The 21,549-nt window shown below is 46.1% G+C and overlaps 1 protein-coding gene across 1 annotated transcript in view; it reads right to left on the bottom strand.

Moving 5' to 3' along the window:
- Positions 1 to 8,372: 8,372 nt before the first annotated feature.
- VAT1L (vesicle amine transport 1 like) overlaps positions 8,373 to 21,549 on the bottom strand; it is a 159,539-nt gene continuing 146,362 nt past the window's right edge. Inside the window, exons 8-9 of the mRNA XM_066243322.1 lie at positions 13,286 to 13,369; positions 8,373 to 10,982 (exon numbers count right to left, since the gene is read on the bottom strand). Coding sequence (XP_066099419.1) covers positions 10,884 to 10,982; positions 13,286 to 13,369 — 183 coding nt within the window. The 3' untranslated portion in view covers positions 8,373 to 10,883. The remainder of the gene's footprint in view (positions 10,983 to 13,285; positions 13,370 to 21,549) is intronic.

The raw sequence follows: 21,549 nt of genomic DNA, 5'->3' as shown, positions 1-21,549 counted from the left end.
TCTGTAAGTGGGGATGGTGTCTAATGTCCAGGGTATGGTTTTGGTCCGGTGAGGGTAGTTTAAAGTTTCTGGCAAACAGCATATCCTGAGCAAGTGTAGCTTTGTACTCATCGTTTGCCTTGATTTGATTTCCCTCTATAGAAATCTCTGAACTCGAAGCTAGGACAGTTTTGTTTTTTTGTTGTTGTTGTTCAATTTTTTTTCTTCTTTTTTTTTTTTTAAAGATTTTATTTATTATAGAGAGGGGAGAGAGAGAGAGAAGGGGGGAAGAGCAGGAAGCATCAACTCCCATATGTGCCTTGACCAGGCAAGCCCAGGGTTTTGAACCGGCAACCTCAGTGTTTCCAGGTTGACGCTATATCCACTGCGCCACCACAGGTCAGGCTGGGACAGTTTTCTGATAATGGTTCTGATCTTTATGAGTGTGAGTGTTTATGAGTCTGTCACATGGGTTTCATTGTCTGATTGTAACCACAGAACCAGCTCCAACTGGCCCATCCTGTTTCCAGCAAGACCTGGAACTAAAGTTTAACCCTTTGAGTTTAAACTTATGAGTTACACTTTGTGAACCCTTAACTGCTGTCCCAGTGGAACCAAAGGACCAGGACATAACCAGAACCTGAACACCAACACCCTTTCAGAGGTGAAGGGACCAATATCCAGGAAGACCTGAGGCTGAAACCCCTTAAATCTTGCCCCAAACCCTGAATTGGGGATGTTGCCTCCTGTCTCCTTGCTGGTGGACCTCACAGTACAAGCTTTTTTCTTTTCGGAAAGCTGGTGCCACAGTATTGACTTCTAGGAGCATCAGGCAGCAAGCCCTTGCTTGGGAACACTGTTAGTTTTGACTCTCAGCTCTGATGGGTGGTGATTTATTTCCTGGGAGCCTCCCATGGACAAGCCTGCCCACTCCCCAGGAAAGGACTGTACCAGAAACCCCTCTTTGTTTTCCACTCCTGGAAGGGAGAGGTGCCCCTTTCCTCCCACTCGTGCCAGTTAGTTGCCACCTTAACTGATGAGCAAATAGACTATGGATGGGTCCTGGGGGACTGTTATTCCAGTATGGCCAGCTATCTGTCCTGCCTCTGAAACTGGGCCACGTAGGATGGTGAAGTTCATTTTGGGAAGATTTCCTATGATCCTTCTCCAGTAGTTCCTTGATAAATCTCTTTGCTTTTCATACAAAATCCAGAACCCTTGAAGGGACATTTTAGATTTCTACAATTCAGTCTTTTTAATATCTCTTCTCTTGATACATGCAACAGCTACATGGACCATTCTATTAACCTACCCTGTCCTTCCTCACTGATGAGCCTAAAGATAGTTCCATCTCCTAGACAGCTCTCTTGACCCACTCCTGATGGACAGTTTTCATCAGTTTACACCAGGGGTTTTCAACCTTTTTACTCTTGGGGACCGGTGAAAATAAGAGAATTCTTTCAGGGACCAGGCAGAAATCACCCTGAGCATAAGCGAATTTGATTAACATCCTTGAGTCTATAATCTTCACACAATATCAGGGTGGTTAACTCTTTTGTGAACTAGCATGAAATTTCTGGCAGACTTTGGGGACTGGCAATTGAAAAAACACTGAATTACCCCACTCTTTACCATTCTACCCCAATACGCTCTTAGTTCCAAGTCAGGCTGTACAAACAAATCGCCATTTGTGCAAGAGATAAAGTTTATTGTTATCAAATCATTAAACAGTAAGGTCCTGGATGGCCAAGTCTATGTATTTCTTATTTTTCCTACTAAGACTTTAAAAATACTGTATAGGAAACATTCTAGGTATTTAATCTCTGTTTGTTGAATGAAAGAAACCACAACTTGTTTTGAAAGCATTCACTGTCTGGCTTCTAAACTGGAAATTGTGGATCATGGTTTCAGTTTGGTTACATATACACTGTTACATTTGATCTTTATAACAATTCTAGGAAATAGACAATGTGATCATCCACATTTTAGTAAAGGAAAGCTCAAATGCTGAGCAATTTGCCCAAATTTGATCCTTGATTTGCAAGATTCCAAGGCTTACTACTCTCTTCACCACAAACACATGTGCGGGTGCATGTGCACGTGGCTGATGTGGCTGGGTCACTCCTTTGTGTGGGTGTTTGGGTGCCAATCTGAAGAACTGACAGGATGCTTTTCCCAGCATCTTTGTTTTGCTGGTAAAGGAGCTCCGCCCAGTCTGCTCATGCCAGAGAGAGCGTAGACACACTCATGTCTTAGGCAGTCCAGGCGGCTCTAAGAAGGCATCATCAACTCAGTGGCTTATCAGAAGTTTCTTTTCTTTTTTCTTTTCTTGTGTGACAGAGACAGAGAAAGAGACAGAATGACAGAGTGAGAGATAGACAGGAAGGAAGGGAGAGAGATGAGAAGCATCAATTCTTCGTTGCAGCTCCTTAGTCTCCTTAGTTGTTCATCGATTGTGTTCTCCTCTGTGCCTTGATCGAAGGTTGGGGTTGGGGGCTGGGGGTGGGCTACAGCAGAGTGAGTGACCCCTTGCTCAAGCCAGCGACCTTGGGCTTCAAGCCAGTGACCTTGGGCTCAAGCCAGCTACCATGGGGTCATGTCTATGATCCCACGCTCAAGCCAGTGACCCTGCGATCCAGTTGGTGAGCCCCCACTCAAGCGGATGAGCCCGTGCTCAAGCTGCTGACCTCAGGGTTTCAAACCTGGGTCCTCCGCATCCCAGTCCATCACTCTATCCACTGCGCCACCGCCTGATCAGGCAGAAGTTTAATTCTTATAGTCTGGAGGCTGGAAGTCCCAGATTGGGGTGCCAGCTTGGTCTAACTCTCTGGAGGGCCCACCTTCTTCTAGGCTGCAGACTGTGGACCTCTCATTGTGTCCTCACACAAGGGAGAAAGAGAGGAAGCAAACTCTCTCAGGACTCTGATAGGGGCACTAATCCCATTCATGAGGGCCCTACCTGCATGACCTCATCTCATCCTGATTACCAAAGGCCCACTTCCTAATACCATCTTCTGGTGAGTGGTAGGATTTTATCATATGAACTGGGCAGGTGGGGGGGGGGCAGGGGACACAAACACTCAGTCCATAACAGCCTTTTATTTTCTCCCACAAGCAAATCTAGACGCAGAATACAGAGACCTATACATTCTCTGTTATAAAAAGGAGGAAAGCTACCGAACATTTCCCAGTCATCTCGTTCTTTCATCACTGGCACAGGGCGGTGGGGTGGGGTAGGGAAAGGAAGCTGATATTTATTGCACGCTTACTATGTAACAGGCACTAGCTGTGTGCTTGAAGTATGTTACGCTCATTAGCAACACCCATCATCTTAAAAGACTCTATTCAAGCATCACTTTTGGCCTGTACAATGTCTCCGCCATCCCTTCCATGGTGGAATTGACCCCTCATCACTTTCGCCCTGTGCAATGTCCTCACCATCCCCTCCATGGTGGAATTGACCCCTCATCACTTTCGCCCTGTGCAATGTCCTCACCATCCTCTCCATGGTGGAATTGACCCCTCATCACTTTCGCCCTGTGCAATGTCCTCACCATCCCCTCCATGGTGGAATTGACCCCTCATCACTTTCGCCCTGTGCAATGTCCTCACCATCCCCTCCATGGTGGAATTGACCCCTCATCACTTTCGCCCTGTGCAATGTCCTCACCATCCCCTCCATGGTGGAATTGACCCCTCATCACTTTTGCCCTGTGCAATGTCCTCACCATCCCCTCCATGGTGGAATTGACCCCTCATCACTTTCGCCCTGTAAAATGTCCTCACCATCCCCTCCATGGTGGAACTGACCCCTCATCACTTTCGCCCTGTGCAATGTCCTCACCATCCCCTCCATGGTGGAACTGACCCCTCATCACTTTCGCCCTGTGCAATGTCCTCACCATCCCCTCCATGGTGGAACTGACCCCTCATCACTTTCGCCCTGTACAATGTCCTCACCATCCCCTCCATGGTGGAATTGACCCCTCATCACTTTCGCCCTGTGCAATGTCCTCACCATCCCCTCCATGGTGGAACTGACCCCTCATCACTTTCGCCCTGTACAATGTCCTCACCATCCCCTCCATGGTGGAATTGACCCCTCATCACTTTCGCCCTGTACAATGTCCTCACCATCCCTTCCATGGTGGAATTGACCCCTCATCACTTTCGCCCTGTACAATGTCCTCATCATCCCCTCCATGGTGGAATTGACCCCTCATCACCTTCACCCTGTACAATGTCCTCACCATCCCTTCCATGGTGGAACTGACCCCTCTACCTTGTGCTGCCCTCTGCCCTCTAACATCACCTCATGAGACTCAGTGTTACAGATCTTGGTGTCCATTTCTCTCTTTCCTTTTATCCTGTCTATATCCAGAATGGAAGCACCAGTCAGAAGTGCTATGGGGCATTTGAAAGTATCTAGTTCTGGCCCTGGCTGGTTGGCTCAGCGGTAGAGCGTCGGCCTGGCGTGTGGGGGACCGGGGTTCAATTCCCGGCCAGGGCACATAGGAGAAGCGCCCATTTGCTTCTCTACCCCCACCCCTCCTTCCTTTCTGTCTCTCTCTTCCCCTCCCGCAGCCGAGGCTCCATTGGAGCAAAGATGGCCCGGGCGCTGGGGATGGCTCCTTGGCCTCTGCCTCAGGTGCTAGAGTGGCTCTGGTGGTGGCAGAGCGACCCCCTGGAGGGGCAGAGCATCGCCCCCTGGTGGGCAGAGCGTCGCCCCTGGTGGGCGTGCCGGGTGGATCCTGGTCGGGTGCATGCGGGAGTCTGTCTGACTGTCTCTCCCCGTTTCTAGCTTCAGAAAAAAAAAAAAAAAAAAGAAAGTATCTAGTTCTGGGCCCTGGCCGGTTGGCTCAGCGGTAGAACGTTGGCCCGGCGTGCAGGAGTCTCGGGTTCGATTCCCAGCCGGGGCACACAGGAGAGGCGCCCATTTGCTTCTCCACCCTTCCCCCTCTTTCCTCTCTGTCTCTCTCTTCCCCTCCCCAGCGAGGTTCCATTGAAGCAAAGATGGCCCAGGCGCTAGGGATGGCTCTGTGGCCTCTGCCTCAGGCGCTAGAATGGCTCTGGACGCAACAGAGCTACGCCCCAGAGGGGCAAAGCATCGCCCCCTGGTGGGCATGCCAGGTGGATCCCAGTCGGGCGCATGCGGCAGTCTGTCTGACTGCCTCCCCATTTCCAGCTTCGGAAAAATGAAAAAAAAAAAAAAAGAAAGTGTCTAGTTCTAATTGAGATGTGAACCCAACATACCAGATTTCGAAGTCTTAAAATGAAAAACCGAATGTTAAATAGCTCATTAATAACCTCTATGTTAACTATACGTTGAAATGATAACATTCTGAATATATTGGATTAAGTAAAATATTACAATTAAATTTTCTTGTTTCTCTTAACTTTTTTAATGTGACGACAAGAAAATTTAACTTCGTATGTGGCTCACATACAGGGTGGAGCAAAAGTAGCTTTACAGTTGTGACTATGTAAAACACAGAGTTTATTCTTGTGTTACTATTTATTATTGTGTTATTTTCCATATGAACAACTACAAAGCTACTTTACCCCACCCTGTATATTTTTATTGGATTACATAGTTCTAGCCCAGTGTTTTTAAACCGCTGGTCCATGGACGGGTGCCCATCTGCTAGAAATCTCATGCCGGTCCATGAAAGAATGAACCACCCTGATATTGTGTGAAGATTAGAGACCCGATGATCTTAGTCGAATTCATTTTTGCTCAGGTTGATTTCTACCTTAGCGGTCCCCCCAAATAATTCTATTTTCACTGGTCCCCAACCAAGTGTGAAAAGGTTGAAAACCACTGTTCTAGACTGTAAATTCATTGAGGAAAGGTCTGTATCTTATTTTTTTCTATTTCTAGAATCCAGAACAGGGTCCTGCACATAGTAATTGTTTATTAAAATTGTGTTGCACAAACATGTGGTTTTACTTAACAGAGAACCACAGGTTTTCTTGCCCCAGGTGAAGAAGACCTGACATTTATCAAGAAGGTCCCAGTGAAGTCAGCCATCATGGTGTGATGGAGGGCGTTTTGGCTGTCCCTCCTGAGCAGAAACGGTACTAAGTCAAGGGACAACGAAAGAAAAGCAGGAAAGAAGGGGTGGTGTGAGCTAATGGGATAGCTGGAGTGGGGCGTGGTCAGTAAGACTGGATGTAGTTTGTGGGAAGCCGTGAACACTTCCCTCCGTAATTGCACAGTAAAGGGTGCAGGAGCTGTGGGCACTTGTGCCACATCTTCTCACTGCTCCCGTACACATCAGCGGCTCCTTGTCGCTGTCTGAGGGCACTGTCTGGCCACAGCAATGTGCTCAGCTCACACAAGGGGAAGGTCAAGAGTGTCAGGGAAGGGATATGCTTGTTGGGAGTATCCCTCAACCAACGATGCATGGAAATTGGTGGATAAATATGACAACTTCCTCACCTCTCAAACAGGACCCTGTGGGGCATGTCTGTGGTCTCCCACAGTGGTAACTGGCTCATCGACACACCCTGAAGTGCCTTCTTCCCTTTCCTGTTTCACGTGCCTCCTCCCCTGTCTGTGTTCCTCAGGATCAGCTCCCAACACTGCTGACACTCAAATCCTTGTTTCAGCATCTGATTCTGGAGGACCCAGACTAGGGCAAAGTGCTTGATAGCCAACTCCAGACCACCTTCAGGCTCCTGTTAAATCCCTCTTTCCCTTAAACCCTGCATATACTCTTAGTAATTGCCTGCACACCCCAAGCTTCCCCATCACACCATTGTACATCCTCCTTCCTTTCCATAGCAATCCAAGATTATCACACTGGCATTCAAAGGTCTCCAAGCCCGGTACGAACTTCCCATCATGCATGTCTCCTCTTCCACTCCGTCCCTGCTCCTGTGTCTCTCGGCTGCACTGCTCTGCTCTCCATTCCTCCGATACTCCCTTCCAAAGTTCTCAGCTCTGCTTTTACACAAGTGTTTCGCTGTGCCCCAAATGGCTTTTGAAAGGTTCACCTCCATTACCGCCCTATCCTGATCCACACTGCTGAAAAGAATCTTGGTTCCGACTGCTAGACCTCTTGCCTGTTCTCAGAGGAATAAGTGAAGATTGGATTTTAGTTTAGATTCCAGTTTTTGTTGCTGGCCTGTGTTTACATGCTGGCACCACATTAGCTACGTGCGACCATGAGATTTACAGGGAGTACATGAGCTTTAAATGACGAACGAGAACATCCTCTGTGCAGAGACTTTGTACGAATTTCCGTGACGATATGACTGTACCAGGAGCCTGCGCTGGCAGACACCACGTGCTCGGGCGGCTCAGGCTGAACGCAGTCGCTACAGCACGTGACGAGCACGTTCTGGTTGGCTTTGATTTCTGTTTGCCTGTCGCAGGGTTTTTATTTATCTGGGACACTTGGATGAAAGCTGTCCTTTTAAAGTTAGGCTATGGGAAAAGGGACAATCTTTCCAAAACCAAGTGTACATGTGGCATTGTATTGACATGGGACGAGCTCTATTTTCTTCTTTCTTTTTTGCTTTCTGCCGAGAATTATGGTAAACACAGTAATGCCTCTCTAATCATGAATTCCTCTTTAGTGAAATTTTAGCCTTTGAAGTTTAACTTTTGTGTATCTCTTTGATAGCCTTGAGGAAATCAGATCATGAAAATAAAAATGGTCGAGATGTGTGTTTTAAAATCAGCACTCTACCAAACACTTGGAGGGAGGGCCAGGGGGAAGAAAAAGCGCTTCTTGATATGCATATTATTTGCTACAAACCAAAACAAATTGACAGACATATCCCTGAAATCAGAGGAAACAGAATCCCTGAAGAGTTTCTAAGGGATGGTAATTTGAAATAAATCATAGTCTCACCTTATCTAAGACAAGAGAGCACACTGGGGCAGTTAAGAGCATGAATCCCAGCTTGTTTCAAGAACCCTGGCTCCTTCACTTACTAGCTGTGTGATCAGAAACAAGGGCAAAACCTCCCTTAGGCTTGTCACCTCTAAAGTGGGCGGAACGATAAACCCTACCTCTCAGGACTGTTGGGAAGGTAAGCAAGTCAACACACATGTATATAGCTGTTTCAACAGCATGTGGTAGGTGCCTTATGAATTGCAATTATTGTTTTTACTATTATTACTATATGCTAATCTTTAGTACTTTTATTTAGTGGTTTTATTTTCTCTCTTGAGGAAACCTGAATGTTGAATTTCTTTTTAAAGGCTTGTCTCATCTCTACCCCACATTTTCTACGTAGTCTTTCGTTCCTCCTTTGGAGATTCTTCTATCCCATGTTTTTTTGCTCCCCCTTTTCCAGTTATTCATTCCTTACATTTCAGTGGAGATAGGGGTTTGCTTTTCCAGCAACTATTTATGTGGAGGAACTGACACCAAGCGAGGTTATGCTATGCCGAATACTTTATTTATATTTTTTGTGTAAACATAATTTGCTTTGTAGGCACAATATAACAAAAGCTCTAAAGCCACAAATACATTAGACAATGTTTCAGTTCACTCCAATCAAGCTTAAATGACAGAGAAGCCTTCACAGTTCCTTTAAGGCAAACTGAGCCGTTCTTTACACTTCCTTCAGAAAAACGGCCACCTGACCAGAAAGAAGGTGCTTTGGGCGAGAGTGCGTTACACCGCTCATTTTGAGCCTTTTTTTTTCTTTTTATTCTGTTCTTTGTGACATAGATTGATCATATTGGTCAAACTCCAGTTTTCTCTTCTCAGCCTGTATTCTGAGGCGATGGAAGGGTTTTCTTTAACCCACGGCCATTATTTGTGAGTACTGTATTCCTCTGGCTAGTCGGAAGAACAGATCAGGGGAGGAATGACTGTCGCTCTCTCCTCTGGCCCTAACAAAGCCCAGCTGGATTCCGAATAGAGCTCCCACTCACCTGGCAGCGGAGAGCCCTGACACACAGCCAGTGGCTCTGCTCCTCCACCCTTTGGACATGTCATTTCTGTCTAGCTCACCAGGAATGCCACTTGGGTAGCTGGATGGAAGTGGCAGAAATGGTCTTCTAAGACCCCCCTGGTCAGCTTTGTTGTGGGAGAAACCTGACCAATAGTACAGCCTTTTGCAAGGGTGTAGGGAGAAAACCTCAACACTCTCTCTGTGGCACAGGACCGAAGGGGTGGTGAGGCCTGGGCGGGAGGAGGGAGGGAAGGGGATGCGGGCGTCCTCGCTGAGATGCCCTCATCTCTCCACACGGCACATCGGGCGGCAGCACCCTTTCTCGTCTTCCTATCTTACGTGCACATTCACAGCCAGACTCTCCCTTCAGGTCAATATTTGGCATAAATAAGTCATCATCACAAGCTTGGGGGGGGGGGGAGAAAAAGAACATGATTAATGGGTGACATTGGTTACAAAAGGACTTTGGAAATAAAACTGGTAATTGCTGGAAGGCATTCATTCCCATCACTGGGAAGAGTTGGGTCTACCCTAAGGCTCATTGGTGGAGAGATCGGACAGTGGGCGGACCCTCCAGCATCTCCCGGAGTGTAAAGGGATTGGGGTGCTACCTCTGTGGGCTTCGGAGTCTCCACCTGTGTTTAGGCTGGATGGGATCAACCCTTCGGGACAAAAGGAGTGGGGGGGGGGAGCGAGGAGCCCCCTGGTGGAGACATGGAGCCTCTTTCTCTTCCTGTAGGGGGGTGGGGGGGGATTGTACACCTCAGCCACGCCAAGTGGGTGGAAAAAGGCAGGGCTCTTAGAAGTTTAGGAGCTGGAAACGGATCAAGGGTGTGTAATCAGGTAGTTAGGACCCCAGTTCCCTCAGTGCAGGGGCCTTGCCGAGTGTCTGCACCATAATTTTATAGTTTGGAAGAGAGGAACTGCTTGTTTGGCATCTGATACTGAATGTCAAAACCTTCGTACCCCTAGAATTGGTTACATGTTAGAGCATGCTTTGGCAAGTTAAAGGATGCTCACTGATTTTTCTTTTTCCAAATATGGCCTACCAGGGAGTCCCTGGGCTGGGGGGCGGGGAGTCCAGCCTGAAGGTGGCTGCTCACTACTAGGAAATGAATGTAGCAAAACCGGCAATGCCTTTGGCAAGTGGGCAAACACAGGCGAGTCTAATGGTTTCCGAATGCGTCTCACGCTTGGTGAGCTCTCCTAAAGTTACAATAGATGGTGGGGGAGGAGAGGGTTTTGCTCATGAGATGTGGTTTCAGAGGAGAAATCTCTGTGGTGGGTCCTCACACCCATGCTGTTGACCCATCTTCTACCCTGAAAACTTCGCATCTGTTTCCCTGTGTTTATGGATGAGACCCAGCAAAGGAAACAGGCTTCAGAGGGTGAGAAGGCAGAGGTTCCACCTTCTGACTGTGCAACAAATCAATGAATGTAAGGATGCTGCCTCTTTAAGGGGGGAGAGGGAAAGTACTGTTTGGAGAGATCTTAAATTTAGGGGCTCATGACATCACCTGGCACCTCTTTCTGCCAGCCCAACTGGCGCATGCTCTCATCGGAGGTCCGTGACTGGCAGCGAAAGGTGTCGTTGGCCTGAAGAATGCTAGGATCTGGGTAGTGCTCCGTGATCACACCTTCCAATCCCAACTCGTCTTTGCCCACCTCTGGTCTCTTAGGCATTGGGCCCGTGGGCTTGTATCCATTAGCAAGGCTGTTCTAGAACTGTCAAGAAGGACCCAACGATGGAAGGTTTTGAAACAGGGGAGAGGGGAGAGTGTCCTACACAGGGGGAGGACATAATACTGCATGGAATGGGATTGGCACTTAATTTCAGAAAACAACAGTGATCAAAAGCTTTTTTAGCTCAGCTGACTGCAGACAAACACAACACACGGGACTACGGCGTTTGTTCACTGGGGCGCAGGAGAGCTTCCGCAGCCGGCTCCTCTTCCAGACCGCCCTCCGTTCTTCCGGCGGGTCCTGGGCTACTGGATGAAGGGCATCCGCTCCTTGTTCTCGCTGTCACCCTCGTGGTCCTCCTCCTCCTCCCCCGCCTCGCTGGTCTCCGTGCTGTCATTGGCCATCTGCAATTCAACAGCAGACTCCTGAGAGGGCTCTGCAGCCTAACCCCAGCTCCTCTGGATATCTGATGAAGCCACTTGGGAGGACTTCTTTCAGGGTCCAGACCCAGGGGCTGCTGCTTCCCCAGCAGGGCAGTGTGGTGTTAGCATCTTATGCTGGACACTCCAAGAAGCAGGCTCTGAGCTAAGGATTTGAGTGCAAGCATTTGGAATTTGGGAGATGAGTCCCTTGAGCCTCATCTTACGTCCTGATGGGCTGTGGCCTCCACCCACCCCAGAATGCTCCAAATATGGGTCTGAGTTGGCCCATTCTCCATCATCTCTTGGTGTCCTTAAGCCCCAGGGTAAAAGTCCTCTGAGGTTCAGGAACAAGGCCAATGATAAATGCCAAGGCAGGTTTTCAGTTCTCACCTTGGAAGGTGTGCTTTTCAGCTTTTGCTCTGGTAAGAACCACGCCCCTCCACTGCCTCTGGGGTCCAACAGGCCTTCCCACCGTCCCTAGAGGCAAGGCCTCTTGTGGTGGAGACAGGTAGGAAGACAGCGAGAGCTATTTGCCTTGAAAGCAGCAGCAGTCCAGGATGTCTCTAGACCTGTCTGCCTTACACTAACGCGACTCAAACAGACGTGGTCACATGTTTAAAGAACTCAAGACAGGTGCACAGAAGCAGGATCACAGCTGCCTTGTCCTCCTTAACCTGGCCCACTCCTCGGCCTTAAAACATTTGTGGGCCAGGTCCTTTAATAAACTATACCCAGGTTGTTATCGGTCACTTACACACTGTAAAATGTCCCCTCATTTAACTGTCCTTCTCTGAGTGAAATGGCCATCAGACCTAAACTACATCATGGTTGTAAAAGCCCAGTAAACACTTTTAAAAATACACGCTTTGGACTAAAACATGCAAGACACTTGAGCTCTTCCTCTTTCATAAATGATTAAGGCAGCCTCAGAATTAACCCTTTGAGTGGTATGAACGTTCATGTACGTCCTCGTGCCTCCTGACCATCCAGAGCACGATCGACTTATTTTAAAAATGTGCAGGCAACATTAAGAAAAGGTAAATGTATGTTCTTCTTGTTTCCATAAATTGGTTATCAAACAAACATGATTTTAAGTTAATAAAACTGGAACTGGAACTAATTTCATTTTTTGAAAAAAAATCACAGCACAGTCCTGGGGGTCAGTGAGCATGAAAAAAACTCACTACTCAAAGAGTTAAACATGTGAGAAAACAAAAAACCTCCTGAGTATTTTTTTTTTGTCAAAACTTTCCGAGAATTTAGTGTGTATGAGACAGTGTTTTATGCCTATCATTCTAATTGAGAATTTATCAATCTCCGATTTACAGACAGGGGGCTGAAGGCAGAGAGGCAAAATGAGTGCCCAGGTCACACCCAGGAGCTGAGCTGGACTTTGAATCATGCAGTCGGGTGGTGCTTCTGTGTTGACCACCATACTATAGAGCCCCCTCCCCCCCCCAGGTGGCCATTGCAAGAGTGTCTGGGATGTGAGTTGGACTTGCTGCACTCCTGGTGAGATCCACGGATAGAAGGGTTTTATCCTGCTTTAAAAACCCCACAAAATCAATGGAATCATCAGGAGGCATGTCAGAGGCACTTGACACGAATCTGAATCTGTTGACTATGTGAATGTGAATTTGTGAAGACTTTTTTTTTTTTTTTAACCAGTAATTCCTCCTATTCGTTGCCCCCAATAGATCAGGGGTCGGGAACCTATGGCTCATGAGTCAGATGTGGCTCTTTTGATGGCTGCATCTGGCTTGCAGACACATCTTTAATAAAAAAATAATAACATTAAAAATATAAAATATTCTCATGTATTATGATCCATTCATTTCCTACCGCTCATGTTCATGGTTGCGGGTGGCTGGAGCCAATCACAGCTGTCCTCCGGGACAACACCAAATTTTTATTGGATAATGCCTAACGTACACGGGCGGTTGTATGGCTCTCAAGGAATTACATTTTAAAATATGTGGCGTTCATGGCTCTCTCAGCTAAAAAGGTTCCTGACCCCTGCAATAGATATTATTTGTCATAGATAGTTCGATTGTTTCTATCCTTTTCCTGACTGCCCTCAGATTGATCTTGAAATGCTCTCACTGAAGAATTTTCCCTTTCTTCCCAGACTTTATCTCAGTTGGTGACATCCCTTATTTGGGGAGTCTTTTGATTATTGCTGGTCTCCACCAGCCCGTGAGCTCCCTGTATTTCCCTCTGCCCCTCCTGTGCCTGCAGCTGATCAGACCCTCTTGTGTTGTCGGATCCCTCTGCTCTTGACTCACCAGTGGAGTCGGGGTTTTCTCTACATCCAGAATTAACTTGCCGATGTTCCCTCGGTCGTGAATCCGCTGCATGGCCTCCTTCACCTGATAGGGAGAAAAAAGGAAGCACGGACTGGATGAGATGTCTCCTGAGTGCCAAGGGCCTGGAAAAGCCAAGCCGCAGGATACCCACCAGGGGGCGCTGTGGTTCAAGTTTAGTGGTAAAACCTGAGATGATTTTGGACATTGGGTGCAAATAAATTCTGGTTGTGTCACTCACACATTCTGATCTGTACAAGCAACTTGGTCTCCTGAGTCTGAAAAATGAGGACAATAACTCCTGAAATAAGTAAACGCAAATTTCTTTTAAAAAGTGAGCCCCGGGAGGAGCGACGTGGGGGAGGAGGGGACTGGAGAGTTCCCAGGCTTATGTGCTGTGGTGTGGCAGGACACATCAGCCAGAGTCAGTTCTGACCAATCAAATTAGTTCCTGAGGGTCAATTGTGTCCTGCTTATGTTTTACCACTTTGACTTGCAGTTTGGTTCAAATGACTCATTTCCCGGGCGGGCTGCATTCAAGAAAATTCTTATGGTTACTGGTATTCGGTAAAAATTTTGTGTTCGACTAAGTAGAAATTCCCAAAGAGCTAGTATTCTCCCCAGAAAAGAGGACCTAATGTTTTTTGTTTGTTGTAATGATGGGGGCCAACAGACATCTGGGTTTGACATAATCCAATGGATGCTTTGAGCATTTCATTGTTGCTGTGTAAAAAATGAACTGTAGGGGGTGCTGTGAAGTTGAAATGAAATAAGAAAAGGGCAAAGGAGAGCCCAGTGCTTGGCATGGGTGAGTCCTTCACGACTCTTAGTGATTTCTAAACGGAAATTCAACATCTCCCGATTAAAAAAATATTTTTTTCAATAGAATTAGCTTAAATATTTTCCCTATAGTCTCAGATTTTAAAATATTTCTGTTTATTCATTCAGCCCACAATACTCATTAAATGTTGCTTAGAGGCAAGATGCCATGTTTAAAGAAAAAAAGGAAAAACTAAGCGATGGTATCTGCCTCTGAGGAATCCAATCTGGGGCTGATAGAGCAGCAGTGCTTGCTTATATGAAAGCCAGAGCCGTTTTCTCATTTGGGTAAAAACTTGACAGAGCCATGAACATGTGTGTATTCTAATTGCTTTTCCTGGGATTTTTATCCTAAAGACATAATTCAAATTATGGGGAGAAAAAACTCACCACACAAAAGATACTGAACCATACATAGCATTGCTTTTAATGGCAAAACATTAAAGCAACTTCTATGTCACAGAAAAAGGGAATGGTTAAGTAAACCCTGACTTTTACATTTATCTACTGAATGGCAATGTTATACAGCTGTTAAAGTGCTAATTATGCAGAATTTACTGCAGGAGCAAATGCCTCTATAATATTGCTAAATGAGAAAATCAAGATGCATATTTTTATTTGCATCCTCATAAAAATACGGACATCCTAAAATAACTAGATATATGCTAAAACATCATGTAGGGGAAATGTGTGCCTTTAAAATTTTTTTAATTGATTGATTTTAGTGAGAGAGGAAGGGAGAGAGAGAGAGAGAGAGAGGAACATCAATCTGTTCCTGTATGTGCTCTGACCAGGGCTTGAACCGGCAACCTCGGCCCTTCAGGACAATGCTCTAACCAACAGAGCTACCCCACCAGGGCTAGGTGTGCCTTTTAACTCAAGTGTCCAAACATTATTATTTGGTAATAAGTTATCAAATATGCATTTAGTATAAATTAAATGCATCTCTGAATGTGATATTTGAATAATCTAGCATTGGTTAGAATAAACATCATTTATAGACTGATAGTGTCATAATGATTGTTAAACTTCTTGACCCTAATACATAATCTATTATAGTTGAATTTCTTCTATTTCTGTAGTGAATGTTGCTTTAGAGAGTACTCTTATATTTGGTTATAATAACAGCTACTATTGAGTATCTTTAAATATTGTGATAGACAGTTTCTAACTGTCCTCACTTCTTGACACTCACACCCATGTGTGAGTGACTCCCCATAAATGTGGGCTAGACCTAGTGACTTGCTTCTAAGAGAAAACAGCAAAAGTGATAGGGTGTCAGTTACAAGATTAGGTTATAAGTACCATGACTTCTGTCTTGCAGTCTCTCTTTCTCTGACCCTTCTAGACTTCTTGCTCTGATGACATCAGCTGTCCTGTTGTGAGCTGCCCCATAGGCATAGGCCCTCAGGGCAAGGCCGACAGCCAGTGAGAAACAGGTCCATCCCCAGTTGAGCCTTGAAATGAGACCAGAACTCTGGCTGACACCTGGATCACAGCCTTGGGAGAGATTCCGAGCCGAAGGACGGACCCAGTTAAGCCATGCCCAGGTTATTCATACACAGAAACTGTGAAGGCATAAATGTTGTTTTAAGCTAATAAGTTTTGGGGGGTAATTTGTTATGCAGCAACAGATAATTAAGACATTCTTACCTTGCACACATAATTCTTTGCAAGATACATATATACATGTATACATATACATCATACCCGTTTTTACAGATAAGTACCTTGATGCTGAAAAGGATAAGCAATTTCTCCAGAAATTACATGGCTATAGACAGCAGAATTGTGGTTCAAACTCAAGTTTGTCAGGTTACAAAAAGGATGCTTTTTTCCCCATTCTTCCCTGACTGCACTGCTTGATTTGATTATCAAAGGCAGAGGAAGGTGGTAGCTAACATCTCACATAATGGTTTCCCAGAATTCAGTAGTTTATTACCCTGGCAAGTCATTGAACACCTGGAAACTCCTTGGAGATTAGGAACAATTTTTAAGCTGCTTCTCCAATAAGATAGAGCCCAGGGAAATGAAAAAGCTGTTTTCTCACCAGTTAATGCTTCCTGTTATGCTAGAAAAGAAGCCCTCTGCAGGGCTGGCTGTAATCTGCATATTTTTTAGTCATTTCTTTCAAATAAACTGAGTCCCTGAAGTTCCTTATGTCCTTATGTGGGGGACAAAGAAAGGGTTGGGAGTCCTTCCAGGAGATGACCGAGGCAGTCTGACCCGCAGTCACGCGGTTGGGGTTGCCATTCTCTTAGCTGCTCTTGGAGATGTGAAAGTGTCCTTTGGATGAGAACGTAGAAAGAAAGAAACCACCATTTTTTTTGGATTATTTTTATCAGGCAACTGTGAGAGGCATTTTACATATGTTGCTTGATGTATGTGTGTGTGTGTGTGTGTGTGTGTGTTTTGTTGCTTGATTTTATCTGTACACTAAGCCTTTGCAGCGAGTCTTGGCATCACGGTGTCATAGATGAGAAACCCGGAGGTAAAAAACCCGAGGCATCTGTCCCCGGTCAGACAGATGAAAGGTGGTCAGACCCAGGTGGGAGTTAGCAAGGAGCTTCTTCAGAACTCTGGACAAAACACAGGACAGGGCTCTGTAGTCTACATCCCAACACTGCCCTCAAAGAACACCAATGCAGGGTAAAGGCTGCAAAAAATAAAAAAAAATCTTGCTCTTTGCAAATTGTCACTTTACAAATGAGGTGCTCCAGTAGATGACAGCACCCAGATGGTGGTGACAGCCTCCAGAAGGCTATTTGTCTCTCTTGCTGCTACCAGATTTTTTAAAAATTGAATTTATTGGGGTGACATTGGCTAATAAAATTAGATAGGTTTCAGGGGTACAATTCTACAATCCATCATCTATATATTGTAGTGTGTGTTTACTGCCCCAAGTCAAGTCTCCTTCCATCACCATTGATCCCCCTTGGCCCTCAGGGGGCAGAGAGATTTTTCTAAGACACACTTCTGCTTGAAACCGTTTCCCATTGTAGTCAAGACCAAAGTCTAGCAGACCTGCAGTGCTTAATACAACATCTACTAGACACATGTGGCACGCAGTACTTGAAATGTGGCTAGCACACCCTGCGATGTGCGGAGTGTAAAATACACAGGAGATTTCGAAGACTTACTACTAATAAAAGAGAATACAAACTATCTCATTAAGAATGGTTGGCATCAATTACTTGTTGAAATGATAACTTTTTAAATGGGCCGAATCAAACATACTACTAAAGTTAATTTCACCGACCATTTTTACCTTTCTGAATGAGGCTACTACGAAATTTAAAACTTTGTATGTGGCGCCTGACCAGGCGGTGGCGCAGTGGATAGAGCGTCGGACTGGGATGCGGAGGACCCGGGTTTGAGACCCGAGGTTGCCAACTTGAACGCAGGCTCATCTGGTTAGAGCAAAAAAAAAAAACCTCACCACCTTGGACCCAAGGTCGCTGGCTCGAGCAAGGGGTTACTCAGTCTGCTGTAGCCCCACGGTCAAGGCACATATGAGAAAGCATTCAATGAACAACTAAAGTGTCGCAATGCGCAACGAAAAACTAATGATTGATGCTTCTCATCTCTCCGTTCCTGTCTGTCTGTCCCTGTCTATCCCTCTCACTGACTCTCTCTCTGTCTCTGTAAATAAATAAATAATTAAAAAAAAAAAAAAAAAAAAAAAAAAAAAAAAAAACTTTGTATGTGGCTCACATTAAAACTCTGCTGAACAGCACCGGAATCATTTCCCAGAGCTGACATCTTGGCCTTTAGGCTGCATTGCTTCTTCCTCTCTTCCTCTCTCATTCCTGCCACTGGAGACCTATCTGAAGTTCCCGGGGTCTCTCAGCTTTGAGCCTCTGTATAGACTGGGTCCCTTCCTGAGTGCGCTGGTCCTGAGCTAGCTCAGATTTGTCCAGTGGACGTGAACTCTCTAGGAAGCTGCTCAGCCCCCCTTCCCCCTGCCCCTCAGCACATTAGGCCAGCTGGTGACGTTACCCTCGCCCTCCGGCTTGAAACTCACTCACCAGCCTTTCTCTATGGTGCAGGCCTCTAGCCCAGCACTGTGCCTCAGATGCCACTAAATTTTCTCTAATTAGTCACAGTAAGAAATGTAAAAGGAAATCGGTGAAGTTAATTGGTAATAATACACTTTGTAACCCTATCTATCCAAAATATAATTTCAAGATATACTCAATAAAGTGCTCATGAGCTATTTTGAATTCCCAAGGACGCGTTTAGAACCCAGGGTGGATTTCATATTTACAGCATGTCTCAGTTCAGACTACCCACCCCGCACGTGCCCAGGGGCGGCACATGGCCCATGACCACCACAGGGGAGAGGACAGCTCTAGATGGGCAGGCCAATGGCATCACCCTCCACGGCCCCAGTGCCGAGAAGTATCTGGCATGTGATAGACTCTAGAATGAATGAATGAGAGAGCAGATGGACACATGGAGGGGGTGAAAAGCCACATGGCTGAGCTGTACCCAGAGTTTTCTGTCCTGTCTATCCCACATCCCAAAGCCCCTGGCCCAGGGGCTGTCCCTTGGTGGCCTGCTCAGTGCTGCCTGGGTGGCCCAGTAGTGTCTGTTTGTAATCAGGATGTGGCTCCCCACAGCCAGGCTGAGACTCCACTGTCAGCTGCCTGCTGGCTAGATCTGGTCTTAGTAGCTGGATTTTTTAGAACTAGGAATTCAGGGCACACTCAGGCCATTTCCATTGGAGCTGGTTTCCCATCGAGACAGTGGGAGGAAATTTGAGTCACATCATTCAAATACTTTAAGGTATCAAAATCCTGAGTACAGGAGCCATCTGAACCTTTCCTGATACTTCTTGTCCTTGGGAGGCCACCTCAATACCATCCCAAGTAGATGGTCGCCAGAGGCAGTGGGGACATCACTGAGTCCTAGGCTCTGCTTTGACTCAGTAATTTTGTTCCAGCAAGTCATTTCATCTCTTTGTCCCTCCACTTTTTAACATGTTAAGTGATAATTGTTATTCCATCCATCCATTCATTTAGTCAGTTACTCATTCACTCGCTCAACAGTGCCAAAGACCTCTCCCGGAAGCTGTGGATAGAGTAATGGGTGAAACAGATGTGCTTTCTCTGTCCCAAGGGAATCACAGTTTCATTTATTAAGTCAGCTGATCATCACAATAAGAATTCACAATTAAAAAAAAAAAACATGTTCCTGATTTGTTTATTGAGCCCTCCCATGAATTTCAACCTATCGAAGTTGATCCATTGGCATTCGAGATAGCATTCAAGCATGACCCACAAGGAAAGTGTAATCGGCTCGGACCACGTCTACAGAGGAGCAACGGTCATGATCGTTCTTATCTCTGTCCGCATTGGAACTAGAAGAGGTGGGGTTTCTGGAAGCCTGGTAAAAATGACGGCGAGCAAACACCTGCGAGATCCCCAGCTTTCAGGAAGTTTATGATCCTACAGGAGACACAGACTTAAGCAAAGGATGACTCATATCAATGTGAGGTTGCCCTTGGTAGCTAGGGGACGGTGTTAGGAGAATGTGGGCGGGCATTTGACCTGGCTAGGAAGATCAGAGATGGGTTCTCTAAAGAAGTGATAACTGAGCTGGGGTTTAAAGGATGAGTAGGATGTACCTGAGACAAGAAGGGAGAGAGGACCATTCCACGCACAGGGGGGAGAATGTGACAGGACAGACTGAAGCGAGGCCAGTGGGCGTGAGGACAAAGAGCAGAACTGACAGGAGGCGAGATGCTGGGGACGTCGGTTGGGGCCTTTGGTGCTGTATTCCAAAGAGTTCCCGCAGAGGCAGCTGCCCACACCAGATTGCACAACTCTAGAATATCTTCCAGTCCCCTTCTAAATGAAGAGCCAGCTCCTTCGCGTTTGGGTAATGAGTGGTAACACTGCTCCATTTTTGTCTGGGGTCTCGTTCAATGTTTCATAATTTTCAATTTCCTTTTGAATGGTGTGTAAGGCACAAAGTTATTAGGGTACAAAGGACATCACTTAATAATCAAAGCATTGAGCTTGCACTATGAATAGTAATAATCCTGACCACCTAAAACAGGAATAAAATAAAGACAGATTATCCCCCGGATCACTGTGCCTGTTAGATAGTAAATTAAAAGATCTGAAGATAAGAAAATGAGCAATACTACAATTAAGAGGCACATCTACCAAAGTCATCTGTGGAAGGTTACTGATATTAACAACAGCCATCTTTGGGATTGTGTAAAATCCAAAGCAGGTGTTGAAAAGTAACACATTCATTGCATGTAGACTTGGAATCTGGAATTTCTGTGTTCTGTCAGGTAGCTGCAGGGATCTGAAGTGAGTGAGCCCCGAGATTTTGACCTCGATGGGAGAGTGACAGGAAATGCAGAACGTCAGGGATCGTGGACTGACCCGCCGGAAAGGCGGAGAAAAGACTCCAACACTCACGTTCTTGTGGGATGAGTTGTGTGTGGGTTCTCTGCAACGAAGCAGGGAGGAACCGCTTGTGCATGTGGAGTTCCCATAAACACGTACATATGAAATTTGGTTATTTTCTCTTGTTGGGAGTAGGATGGAAGGAGGGAGATGACAAGGGCACAAAGTTTAAGGTGGTACTCACTCCCAATGTCGTGCAAGTGCTGGGTTAGAACCCGAGAGTGAGCACCTCCTTAAAGCACCCTTTACTGCCTCAGCCTAGTCCCAGCCCTGCAAGGATGGTTATTATTGTTAAAGGAAGGGAAACAGTAAGTCGCTCTCACAAGAAAAGTATCTGCTTGGCCACAGGACAGACAATGGGGATGGATGCTCCAGGAGGATTTTTTTAAGGGGCCATTTGTATGAATACTGGTTTAGAAGAGGTCAAGAACATTCTGAGAGTGAGGAGGAAAGAAGGCAGAAAGCAAGACAGGAGAACGTGAATGGGGTGCCTGGTCCTTTGTCCCTGAGCACTCAGATGACAGAGACTCTAGTTCCTTACTAATCATGTAATTACCTTTCTTCCAGATAATTTTGGTTTTATTTATTCACAGATCACAAACTATCTCATTCCATACTCCCTGAATGTTTTCACCTGGCATTGCCAAATATGAGGATTTGTGGGCGAGGGTTAGAGCCATAAGAAGCCCACAGACCCTTCAAAGTCTTGAAATTTCTCATATGGGAAGCCATCTTTTCAGAAGGATGACAGCCATACCGGCTGACATTTAGAAGAGTCCAGTAGAAAGCAGAGGTCGTCTTTCCTTAGGCATGGAGAGAAAAGGCTATTCTGCAGGTGTTCGGGGCATTTTTAGTACCTTAAGGGAATTGAGACGTACATTGACTAGGTCACACAGACACAGCTGTACTTTAGACAGGTGCTGGAGTGCCTACAGTGCAAAATTAGAGGTGGCCAACGGAGGCAGCTCTGCCTGAGACACACTGTCTGGGACCTGTGGGATG

The sequence above is a fragment of the Saccopteryx bilineata genome, chromosome 9 (genome assembly GCF_036850765.1).
Source record: "Saccopteryx bilineata isolate mSacBil1 chromosome 9, mSacBil1_pri_phased_curated, whole genome shotgun sequence".
Lineage (NCBI taxonomy): Eukaryota > Metazoa > Chordata > Mammalia > Chiroptera > Emballonuridae > Saccopteryx > Saccopteryx bilineata.
This window is presented reverse-complemented; position numbering and strand designations above follow the sequence as displayed.